Source organism: Mycotypha africana (genome assembly GCF_025528875.1).
Source record: "Mycotypha africana strain NRRL 2978 chromosome Unknown BDF20scaffold_11, whole genome shotgun sequence".
NCBI lineage: Eukaryota > Fungi > Mucoromycota > Mucoromycetes > Mucorales > Mycotyphaceae > Mycotypha > Mycotypha africana.
In genome coordinates, this window is record NW_026515735.1 from 514,902 (window position 1) to 527,114 (window position 12,213).

At 38.6% G+C, this 12,213-nt stretch overlaps 5 protein-coding genes across 5 annotated transcripts; 3 read left to right on the top strand and 2 right to left on the bottom strand.

The window, feature by feature from the left end:
• Positions 1 to 402: 402 nt before the first annotated feature.
• Positions 403 to 816, bottom strand: BDF20DRAFT_827525 (uncharacterized protein; the record flags this gene model as incomplete). The annotated part of the gene is made up of 1 exon (XM_053078170.1): positions 403 to 816. One exon carries the CDS (start codon positions 814 to 816, stop codon positions 403 to 405), a length of 414 nt encoding a protein of 137 aa, XP_052932272.1.
• Positions 817 to 2,261: 1,445 nt separating this feature from the next.
• BDF20DRAFT_963594 (WD40-repeat-containing domain protein) lies at positions 2,262 to 5,056 on the top strand. Its single transcript, XM_053084957.1, has 8 exons — positions 2,262 to 2,442; positions 2,542 to 2,642; positions 2,712 to 2,790; positions 2,854 to 3,096; positions 3,168 to 3,489; positions 3,559 to 3,818; positions 3,913 to 4,241; positions 4,306 to 5,056. The coding sequence occupies exons 1-8, from the start codon at positions 2,283 to 2,285 to the stop codon at positions 4,882 to 4,884; spliced, it is 2,073 nt and encodes a 690-aa protein (XP_052932273.1). The 5' UTR covers positions 2,262 to 2,282; the 3' UTR covers positions 4,885 to 5,056.
• A 623-nt stretch (positions 5,057 to 5,679) lies between these two features.
• On the top strand, positions 5,680 to 6,557 carry BDF20DRAFT_142336 (uncharacterized protein). Its single transcript, XM_053074775.1, has 3 exons — positions 5,680 to 6,127; positions 6,212 to 6,477; positions 6,556 to 6,557. The coding sequence occupies exons 1-2, from the start codon at positions 5,807 to 5,809 to the stop codon at positions 6,395 to 6,397; spliced, it is 507 nt and encodes a 168-aa protein (XP_052932274.1). The 5' UTR covers positions 5,680 to 5,806; the 3' UTR covers positions 6,398 to 6,477; positions 6,556 to 6,557.
• An 81-nt stretch (positions 6,558 to 6,638) lies between these two features.
• On the top strand, positions 6,639 to 9,807 carry BDF20DRAFT_907855 (muts domain V-domain-containing protein; the record flags this gene model as incomplete). The annotated part of the gene is made up of 6 exons (XM_053083419.1): positions 6,639 to 7,109; positions 7,198 to 7,361; positions 7,432 to 8,020; positions 8,098 to 9,097; positions 9,170 to 9,254; positions 9,333 to 9,807. The coding sequence occupies 6 exons, from the start codon at positions 6,639 to 6,641 to the stop codon at positions 9,805 to 9,807; spliced, it is 2,784 nt and encodes a 927-aa protein (XP_052932275.1).
• Positions 9,808 to 10,173: 366 nt separating this feature from the next.
• BDF20DRAFT_142295 (uncharacterized protein) lies at positions 10,174 to 12,105 on the bottom strand. The gene is made up of 4 exons (XM_053074774.1): positions 11,834 to 12,105; positions 11,715 to 11,742; positions 11,205 to 11,610; positions 10,174 to 11,096 (listed from the first exon to the last, which is right to left on the bottom strand). Exons 1-4 carry the CDS (start codon positions 11,986 to 11,988, stop codon positions 10,540 to 10,542), a joined length of 1,146 nt encoding a protein of 381 aa, XP_052932276.1. The 5' UTR covers positions 11,989 to 12,105; the 3' UTR covers positions 10,174 to 10,539.
• Positions 12,106 to 12,213: the final 108 nt, after the last annotated feature.

Sequence of the window (12,213 nt, forward strand, 5' to 3'; positions counted from 1 at the left end):
GCACTGATTTACAAAAATAATTCAAAAACACCATGACTACTGCAATAGTTTTTTCGCCTGTAAAACCATTTTTCTCCATACTGAGGAACTTTTTATCCAGTCTTGGAAGTAGAACTTCCAGAAAGATATCGGGTGAAGGTAATAGTTCGGTTTTCAATAAAAGCTGAACTACTTCAAATAACTTTTTTTCAATTGCTTCATCTGTATGGTTCGCGTAAGCGACAAATAAATAATGAACTATTCTTTTGATGGATCGAACAACGTCATCTATCGACGCATTTGCCAAGAATAATTTCAGTGTGTCTAAACCTACTTTCTGTTTAGTCGTGAGGAAATCAGTAGTTTCATGCAAAAGATAGAGTAAGGAATTATCGAAGCATATATGAACCAAGTGCTTCAGCCCTATTTTTTCATCAGAAACAGTCTTAAGCTCACGCAGGATAGCATTAAATTTTTTTTTTTTTTTAACCAACCTTTTGTTTCTGTATCTTTCTCGTTTACGGGAGAATCATCAATAATTTCTGCTTGGACCAAGTCCTGATAACAGCTTTTTCCTATTTTTGATAGACTTGCTCGACAAGTGGACTGCACATCGGGAAGCTCGTCCAATGTTCCTGACAATATCACTGGTAAGATGCGATCTCCATATTGGTATCTTTCTTGAGGAGGCCAGTTACACAGTAAAGTGCTTAGCGCTGTATATAAATTGTAGCGTACAGTAGCGGATGCATCAAAAACCAAACCTGGTATAACAGGTTGACGGTCCATTTTCTCGTCATATTCGAACAGTAAGTATAATCCCTTGGGTGATGCCATTGATACCTCTGCCATCGCCTGTACAAAAAGTAAGTATTAACGCGAGTTTGAAAATTTTCACCTATAAAATTCAAGTTTTATCGAATAGTATTCCATACCTTTATGCCAGCTACTCTCACTGCCGTGTGCTTATGCGTAAGCAAGGGTATTGTTAACCGTATCATACGATCGCAGGCAAAATCTACATATTGTGGTGTCGTTTTAGCGTAATTTATGATCAGTTGTGAGCATAGCTTTCGAATATCAGCGAATGGGTCTTCAACCGCTACTTGCATAACATCCATGAATAAAACAGTTTCTTTTACGCCTAATTTGGCAGAACTCAGTTTTCCGAATAAGAGTATGCACAACTCCATCCATGCTACACGAATTTCCTCAGTTTCTTCTTCTCTTAAACGTTTGATAGTGTGTGATAAAGTATCTCGGATAGTACTCTTTTTGGGACTGTCCGGTTCGCATAAATCGATTAAGCTATGTGTTAAGTATAAAAAGCTCAGTTCGAAATCGAAGTATAGCATTTAAGTCATGTCAACTTCTGTACCTGTGCAGTATATTTCGAACAGTTTGCTCCCTTACACTTTCTATAGCGCTCTCAGTACATCCTAGTAACGGTTTTATTATTTGGTTGAGCAATTCAGGAGCAACAACTGTCAAGTCGGATTCGGCTTTCAGATCGTTTATTGTTGACTTGATCGCTTCAATGGCTTGCTTTTTGGCAGGGCGATCTTTCGTACTTAAATCTGATAGTACGGTTAAGGGGGTATTAAGGGTCTACAAGTTCAGAGTGAGAGAGTTGTATGAGTTTGGCTATACCTCGTCAAGATAATCGTGATTATTAGCGGTTACGCTTAGATAAGTTTCTCTAATTGTTTGCGCCATTATATTGTGTAGACAATAGAAGAAAACCTCTATTTCTTTAATAACATTTATACGAGAGTTTCCTGATCCCGTAAAAGTGAGAAGTCACGGAATTTTTATTTCGCTATTTTTTCGTGTTGGATTCCACTTCATGAACGAGGAACTAGCATTTTTCAAACTCTTCTAATTGAGTTAAAGAAAGATCTTTTACTTTTAGGAAAAGCTCCTCTTGCATCTTCATCAATTATCATACTCCCATTTCAGCAATTAACATTTTGTAAAGAAGGAAAGTTAGTTTAATGTCAAATACACCACCTACAACCAATAGCAATCAAGCATCGCCGGCCCAGCAGCCTCAGCAGGTTCGACAACAACCGCAACTCCAACAACAACACTCACCGCAGCAACCGATGTCGCAACCTTCAACTCCACAGCAACAATTACAATCGCCAAGACCGCAACAAGTCCAAGCACAACCTTCACAACCATCCATGCAACAGCAGCCAACTGTTTCTAATGCAACCGCATCGGTACCTTCATCTTCGCCAGCACCTGTTGCTAATGCTGCTGCACCTGCAGCACAATATTCTCCAGCAGATATTGATAAAATGGTCGCGTCATATTTGCAAAAGAAGGGTTATAAGGCTACTGAAGCCATCTTTTCACGCGAAGCAAAAGGTGAAAAAATATCGTTGGATGACATTTTAGGGGAAAAGTCCACTAATATAAAAGACGAGCAACAAGAAGCAGATACCTCTGCTGATTCCAGTAATATGACAACAAACAACAAAAAACGCAAAGATAAGCAGAAAGGCAAAGATACTGATGTAGTGATGGAAGAAGCTACAACTTCCGAAGCAGCAGAAGAACAACACCAAGAAGAAGAGGAAGAAGAAGATCCAGAATTGTACGATTTGAATTATAAAAATTTAAGAGAATGGATCGAGAATTCTTTAGATTGGTACAAGGTAACGAACAGTTGAGAATTAGAGTAAAAAAGAGCCCTGCTGTATTGAAACAGAAAGATCAATCATTAGCCTGAATTACGATCAGTATTATTTCCAATTTTTGTCCATTCTTATCTTGATCTCGTCAGTAAAAGTCAATTGGAGAAAGGTTAGAAGGAAATAAGGATTATGGTTAAAACCCTGCTTTTGCTAACTTTATTCTTTGCAATAGCCAAGCAATTTATGGATACGTATAAACGAGATCACGTCGAGTTACATACACCAGATTTAACTATACTCGAAGCTGTGACAGAGCCACACCACATCCTTGAAAATGAACTGGCGCAGATGTATAAGAATAATAAATATAATTTAAGGATGTCAGGTGTTCCTTTTGAATTATTTTTGAACTATTTACAAGATAATAAATTTATGTTACTGCTTCGAATTGTGAATCAATATCTAAATATACAAGGTAAAAAAGGTCCATGCGAGATTTGTTGAGCATTGCTTACTAAACCTGTATAATATAAACAATTACTATAGTGGTTCATGGTAAATTGTTGAAATCCGCAGGCGGACTAGAGTTAGATGGTGTGATTGGCATTACAGGACACCAAACACAACAGTTGGAAGAATTTAACAGACAGCCAGTACAGCTCGGATTAAACCAACTGGATTCAAACTTTAAAGAAGAGATAGAAAACACATTGAAAGAAATCGATAGAGCTAAGAAGGAAGAGAATAGCAAAAATGACAATTTCGATCAGTCTGAGCCTACCATATCATTATTAGATACATTCAAAAAGTATGTGCAAGAATATACAGCAGACGGCCCTGCACCAGACGACATACCACTCCCACCATAGTAAGTTTTGGCCTAACGTTTTAACGTACACCCCTTCCCAGTTTTACTGAGAGTTTTCCGTTATTACAGTAGAGGCACAGATATTACTGCACAAGTTGAATATTTGAAAAGCATCCATCATCGTTTACCCTTGAGCCAATCGTCTTTACCGAGTATATGCTGCTACACATTTCACAATACACATGATAGTTTGAATTGTATCGCTACGACCAAAGATGCAACATTAATAGCAGGAGGGTTTTCAGAATCGTATGTAAAAATTTGGAGTTTGAAAGGCGAAAAGCTGAAGTCACTTAGAAATACCATCAACCCAGCGCACGTTAATGATTGTAAGTGATGATGAATAACTTTGAACAAATGGTTATATCTCCTTCAGGTACTATATACTCAATCATTTAATTCCACCTCCTCCAAAAATTAAAGACAACGATTTGAATCGACAAAAGGAACGGCATGGATCAGAATACAAAAAGTTAGTGGGACATTCGGGTCCAGTATATGGACTCAGCTTCAGCCCAGATAAGAAATATCTGGTTTCTTGTTCTGAGGATAAAACGACTAGACTATGGAGCACACAAACTTTCACCAACTTGGTTATTTTCAAGGGCCATAATAGCCCAGTTTGGGATGTTGATTTCGGACCTTACGGATTTTACTTTGCGACTGGTGCACATGATAGAACAGCGCGATTATGGAGTGTTGACCATATAAACCCTTTACGAATTTTTGCTGGTCACTTATCAGATGTTGATGTAAGTCGCGTCAACCAGACTTGATTGTTGTTTTTTTTCTAACTCAACCTTTTTTTCTATTTAGACTGTCAAATTCCATCCTAACTCGAAATACTTAGTTACCGGCTCGAGTGACCGTACTTCCCGATTATGGGACGTCCAAACCGGTAATTGCGTTCGTGTCTTCACAGGTCATACAGGCTCTATTAAAACAGTGGCTGTGTCCCCCAATGGTCGTCTAATGGCTTCTGCTGGCGAAGACAAATCGATTATGTTATGGGATCTGGGGTCAGGCAAACGTATCAAGAAATTGACAGGTCATACTGGGTTCATTTACTCCCTTAGTTTCAGCGCGGATAGCTCTGTTCTTGTATCGGGAGGATCAGACAACGCTGTATGCGTGTGGGATGTCAATACTGATTCGACAAATGCTACTTACATGGATACGACAGCAAGTCAGAATAGTTTTAACAATAATGAACCAAAGCGACCGAGATTGGATGATAATGAAATTAACAGGAAATCTAAAAGAGTGCATGAAAGTCAAGAGCGTTTAGCCGTATTCCCAACAAAATTGACACCACTATATGATATTCGATTCACTGATCGTAACTTATGTATTGTGGCAGGGGCTTATACTCCTCAAAAAGCAAATGAACATTAGATCTTATAAAAACCTAATACATCCATTCATTCAATATAAGTTACTTGACTTTGTACTGTATCTATCAAACAGAAAAATTTATGTTACATAGAGGTTTGAAGTGATAAAAGCATTAGACCTTGACTTTTTACCAGAACGCGAATACCATCAAACTGTACCTGAAGGCACAGAACCGTACTCACTGCAGTTGTCGCCGCAAAATTATGAGGGTTAGTTATTGCCACTCTTAATCGACAAAGGAGATATTTAATGTATTATTGGTACTGCAATATATTTGTTGTCATTGAGTTGGTCATCCTTTTCGAAAGACATTTTATAGCAATGATGAAGGTATTTGCGAGGTAAAGTTGGTAAGGAAGATAATATAGAGGAAAACCATGGACTTAGACTGAAAGTGGCGATTTAAAGATGTGGACTTGCTTAAATATAGAGCGGATTAATATCAATGTAGCAAAACAGATACAACTTATGGCAAAAGAGTTAAATGGTTGGCTATTGACAGTTTATATATCTACGTTAGTGCTCCCCACAATTTAAAAAAGGGCAATAGGCGCACAATACAGTCTTTTAGTTATACTCATGCTGTGAAGCCACCAATTGATGGCAGTCAATTTATCTTCCAATATGTTTTTTTTATATCTTTTCATGTTTTTATTCTTTTGATGCATCAGCGGTATCAAAGTGTTATGGTGACTTACACGCGTAGAACATGTAGAAGAGCTTCCAGCCGCACGTAGAATTGATTAACTGTTGGATCAGCAATTGTAACATAAGCTGCTATATTCAAGTATTATCTTATGATTGCTTACACTTTTTCTCACTGATGATACTCTCAATCAAATTACAGTACCCTTGTCTATGGACTATAGATATGGCTCTTTACCATTCTAAATTGTCTATGATCTGAATTACAATTTCCAAAATGCGACTCTTTCTGTTTGATCAAACACTGTTACTGAGTCAAGTCACATTTTTCACGTTAAAAAAGAGAAATGCGGGAAAAAGCGCGTTCTTTTTCTGTTCTTTCTTTTACAAACAGTGCCCTCTTTCCCCTTCAAATCAATATCACAAACAACTTTTCCCTTTCTTTAAAGTCTTCGTCATGCCTCCCAAAATACAGCAACAAAGCTCACTGCTTTCTTTCTTTGGAAAAAAAGCTCCAACGACAGGTTCTTCTAAAAGTAGTAGTAATGATAACAATAGTAATGATAGCAATTCGGGCCCCAAGAATAGAAAGAAGGAGGTAAAAGTCAAACCTCTCGAAAGTGATGAGCAGACAACAGAGAGTTTAGCTGTGAAGAAAGCGTCTAAATATGTAAAGCAAAAGGAACTTGCAGTCGCAGACAATCACAAAACGGATACTGTCGAAAAAATGGATATTGATGATGAAAACTCGGAAGATGATATGCCAATGTCAACGAAGAGTGTAAGACGAGTCATACCACCAGTTGGGTGCAGGGCCATATTACTAATTTTTATCCGCACCTTTTCAATAATAGGGACGCAGCCGTAAACGTATCAATTACAAAGAATCTGACGATGAAGCTGATAACGATAACAGAGGAAGAAAAGAGATCAACCCTTTCGCAGCTGGTACAATTAAATTCCAAGAAAAGGAAGGATAAGTTCGAAAGATTAAGTCTAATCAAAATTATTTCGGTTCATGTATAGATAAAAAGAAAAAGCGCAGACTTGTTCGTCGCATTTTGAGTGACGACGAGGAGGAGGACGAATATATACCAACAAAAGCCGAAATGAAAGCTGAGGAAGAAGATGATGAAGATATGGCAGATGACCTTGTCCCAGAGGATGATGAGAGCGATGATAACAAGCCGACATCTCGTTTGACAAAAAGATCCACCCTATCTATGCCCACCGGAACAACTCCAGCAAAAAGATCAACATCTATGACACCTCTAGCTGAAAGATTGCAGGGAATATCAGTTAATACAAAGCCATCTTTAAGTGCTATGTCGAAAGCAAATATATTTAACAATAAAGCAGCTACTACCAAAATGGAGAAAAGACAAGAGCGATCACAGAAATTCAAAGAAAAGAATGATGAGCGTTATCATTGGCTCCAGAATGTCAAGGATTTACAAGGAAATCCTGAGGGCTCCCCAAATTACGATCCTAGAACATTATTTATTCCAAACTCTGCCTGGAATAAATTCACACCATTTGAAAAACAATATTGGGAAGTTAAGCACAAACATTGGGATACAGTAGGTTACATATATGCTTTGTTCATGAGCTTACCCTGCTGGTGCAGTCAGTCATTCAACACACACTATCGGTTTTTTTTTATATTAGGTTGTGTTTTTTAAAAAAGGCAAATTCTATGAACTATATGAAAAGGATGCAGATATTGGACATAAGGAGTTTGATCTCAAGTTGACGGATAGAGTCAATATGCGTATGGTTGGTGTACCTGAAATGTCATTTGATTATTGGACTGCACAGTTCATTGCAAAAGGGTAAATACATCAATGAAGTGAATTATAGTCCCGCCATCGCTTCCTTCATTAATGAAACCATTCTTTACAGATATAAAGTTGCTAGAGTGGACCAAATGGAAACAGCCATTGGCAAATCAATGCGTGAAAAGGCTGATACAAAGACAAGCAAAGCAGACAAAGTCATTCGTAGAGAATTAACCTCTATTTTGACAGCTGGTACTTTGGTTGATTCAGGACTATTAACGAATGAGTTGGGTACATACTGTATGTCTATCAAAGAAGTATGCGGTGATGAGTCCTCCGCACCGAGCTTTGGTATCTGTTTCGTTGATACAGCCACGGCCGAATTCAACTTGGTTCATTTTGAAGACGACCTTCACCGCACTAAATTTGAAACACTTATAATGCAACTTAAACCGAGAGAGCTTGTGACAGAAAAGGGCCGCTTATCTAGAACTTCCACCAAATTACTCAAGTCTATACTAAATGAGCCCCTCTGGAATATGTTATTGCCAGAAACTGAGTTTTGGGATGCCAGAACAGCGAAAGACGAGATTGAAATACATGAATATTTTGTTGGAGATCGGAAAACCGAGTTCAATATTGCCATGAAAGAAGCTGAAGCAGACCCTTTACTCATGTCAGCCTTCGGCGCTCTGATTTGGTATCTAAGATCTGTAAGTACCCGCCATGGATATTTCTGCCTCGAAATAGAGAATGGCTTTGAGAATACTGATTGAAAGTCGATTAATAGTTGAAGCTTGATAAAGAATTACTTTCCGCCAAGAACATTCATTTGTATGATCCTATTCGCAACGCTACTTCATTAGTGCTTGATGGCCAAACTTTAGCCAATTTGGAAATCTTCCAAAACTCGCACGACGGGACTACAGAAGGCACTGTTTATAAACTCCTGTCCCACAGCATCACACCTTTCGGTAAACGTTTATTCAAGCAATGGTTATGTCACCCTCTACGTAAGATTGAGGAAATTAACGCTCGATTGGATGCCGTGGAGGACTTTATGCGCTTGATTGAATTGCAGCAATCCTTGGCTAAACAGTTGGCCTTTTTACCAGATCTGGAAAGATTGATATCACGTATTCATTCAGGGAGAATCAAGGTGAAGGAATTCTTGAACACCCTTCAAGGCTTCGAAAAACTAAGCAATATCATGAATGAGATAAAGGAAAGTCGAATGGATATTCACTCTAGCTTATTAGGCGAATGGATAGATAAGTTTCCCCGCATTGATGATGAATTACAAAATATTCTTGACTCGTTTATTACCGCTGACGTCGAAGTCGATTACCAGAAAACAAGGACAATTATACCCCGCAGTGGTCATAACGAGAGATGGGATGAATTGAATGAACAGATTGTAGAGAAGGAGAATGAATTTCAAGATCATTTGAAAGCTGTGAAGAAGCAACTCAAGTGCTCTTCTGTCACTTTCAAGGATATCGGTAAAGACATATATCAAATGGAGGTGCCTAAGAATGTAAAGGTTCCCGACAATTGGATTCAACTTTCAAGTACTAGTAAAGTGTCGCGTTACTGGGATCAAACGATCAAGACCATGGTCACAGAATACAAAGAGTTGTTGGAGACAAAGAATGCATTCGTTAAAGAATTCGCTTTAGAAGTGTATTCAGCATTCGATAAGAATTACAATATATGGTTGCAAGCGGTACAGATTATCGCGAATGTTGATGCGTTGTTTGGTTTGGCAAAAAGCTCTGCTAATATGGGAGGTAATAAGATTTTTGGAGCTGATGAATACAATGAAGAAATTAAATCATCATTTACGTCTGTTTCGACCGTAGAACCTTGCTGCCGACCTGAATTCGTCGATCAAGAAAGAAGTGTAATCGAATTTGAGGAATTAAGACATCCTTGTGTCGTGCCTGGGTGAGCACCCCCTTTTTTTTCTCGTCATACCTGATTATAAATACAAGATAGCAATATTAACAAAAAATCAATTCGTAGCATCGCGACTGATTTTATACCGAATGACGTTGGATTAGGCAACGATAAAGCAAGTATCATTGTTCTTACCGGCCCTAACATGGGTGGTAAATCAACATTGCTCAGACAGACTTGTGTCGCCATCATACTTGCACAATTGGGAGGTTATGTACCTGCCAGATCATGTCGCATGACACCATGCGATAGAATATATACCCGTATTGGCGCCAACGACAATATTATGGGTGGCCAGTCCACATTTATGGTCGAATTGGCTGAAACATCTAAAATCTTGAAGGAAGCGACGCCACGCTCTATGGTCATTTTGGACGAACTTGGACGAGGCACTTCAACTTTTGATGGTTATTCCATTGCCTACTCTGTCTTACATTATTTGTCGACACATATTGGATGCCTTGGTATGTTCGCTACTCACTATCAAACGTTGTGTAAAGAATTCGAGCGTAACCCTGAAATCAACAATATGCATATGTAAGTATCATGCCACCACCATCGCCACGCACATTTCCCATTGATTGAAACATTATTGACTTTTATGAACCAACATTTATGCAATAGGGGCTACATGGTCGACGAAAACGAGCAAAATGTCACTTTCTTATACAAATTAACACCAGGCATATGTGAAAAATCCTTTGGTATGAATGTGGCCTCCATGGCGGGCATACCTCGTCAAGTGATTGAACGAGCAACCGTGGTAGCAGAAGAAGTACAAATATCTCACCAAGCTAAAGATTCAACGTACCATATGGATAAGGATAAGGATAATTTTATAACGCCAGCCGTGATTGCTGACCTTTCCTACCTCCTCACAAAGAAAAGACGTGATAAAAGGGTCACTGATCGTATTTTACGCAGTTTCAAGAATTTAGCCCTTGTTAAACAGTAGATGATTCCATTTCTGATATTTCCCGCATCCTACAAAGTGAAAAAAAAAGAGGCACTCTTACTTATGAATAGAATCTATTTCTCCAGTAATGGATACATTATCCTATTTGAAAACGAAAAAGCATTTATAGGAGTATAAAAATAATATCTTTGTAGGACGACATAGAGCCGTTTGTAGAGTATTATATAGATTTTGAAATTAGTGCAAAAGAACACCCATTGACTAAACTGTGTAGGATGCTTTCTTTCGCGTGTTCAGTAATGGATAATATTTATATAAGATTCTACGCCGCTATGAGATAGATTGCATGGCATTCGTTTAAGCTGATGATTTGAATTTCCATCCACCCATTCCCATGGTATCTACAAATTTCGAACCAGCCTTTGCTTTGATCTGTTCACGTAAATTGTCATACAACTCTTCACCTTCGACAGAAGCGAAATGAGCAGGTGTCCATTTCTCATCTTTTGTCTCGCGTTCTTTGCGAAGAGCACGTTGTTGATTTTCGATCCATGTTTTCTCTGTGGAAGCTGTGGCATAATCTCCTGATTTGAGAGCTTCCGAGACCTTTTTCCAAACACGACGTGATTCTAATTCATGTTGCTCTTCCACAGGTTTGACGGAAGGCATTGGCTTTTCGAGCTTTGTCAAATCGAGGAAGGGTTCTGCTTTATTCTTATTCTTTGAGATGGTCGATTTACCCGTCCACTGACCCTCAATGATAGTAGGGGTGGAGAGAAGCGTGTCGTGAGTGATAGAGGCTTTGAAATGATGAATTTCTCCGGAAATCCAACCTTTCGTGGTATATTCAATCGTTGCAAAGTATCCAGTGGTGGAGTGAATGAAGGAAGTGCCGTATAACTCAACATAAGGTGCTGTGTTTGTAAAAGAGGGTGGAAGAAGGTGTATGGTGAATCCCGAGAACAAGTAAGATTTCTAGTGGACATTCATCAGCTCTTTTCTGCACGCGTAAAACAACTTACCAGCATACCAGATACCATTCACAGAAACGGAAGGCAAAGTGAACAAATATGTTTCGTTGCGCTCCGTCAATTGGAGAGTGCAGTAACCAATTTGATCCACTAACATTTGTGTGCCTGAAAAGCGAGTCTTTTGGCCGTCATGGCCGTTTACAATCACACCCGCTTCTTTATTTTCGATATAGAAGCCAGATACAGGAGGATGATGCGATACTTGTTCACATACGATTCGAGTTTTGTCTTCCCACTGACAATGGAATTGTTCCCCAAGAATAGGGTTGAATGGTTTCTTTTCCCATTCGCCCTTAGGAACACGACTTGAAAAAGAGCCATTTAAAGAGGAGATGAACCATTTAACAGCTGCATAGAATCTCTCTTCCGCGTTATCTGGTTTACTAACATTACATAACTTAAGACATCCATAGTGCAAAAAAAAAAAAAAAAAAAAAAAAAAAAAAAGGTGAGACACTAGGCGCGAAGAGAAAAACAAGAAAAACCTATGTATACACTTACAAGTCCTGGCTGATCTGCCCAGAATGAGCTATGAGTGAGGGCGAGCAAATAAAAAGTAAGTTGCTGATGTGCTAAAGTAAATCAAGCACATCGCCAGCTGATGTTATTATGTAACTTACGAATACTCAAGTAGCGAAATAGGTGCCAATAAAAATGAAGGGCAAGTCAAGCTAGAGAGATCACCAGTGAATGAGGCTAATGTTTTCAAGAATGAGGAAAAACTTCCTTGCTGATCAGCAGGGATACTTTCGAGTGTATTGTCTGAAGAGGTCATAATAACCAACTAAAACGCAGAAGGAGGGAGAGAGGAAGAAAAGGAAATAAAAGCAAGGGGAATTAAAGGGAGTGAGTGTTCATTGGAATATGACTTTCCATTTACTTTATCATGTCATACAAAAAGGAAATCAGTTGCTGCCCTGAACAAGATGGTTTCTGATTTGTTAAGGTACCAAAAAGTTGAATTGAGTTTCAAGTCCCATTAATTTATTGAAAGGGAAGA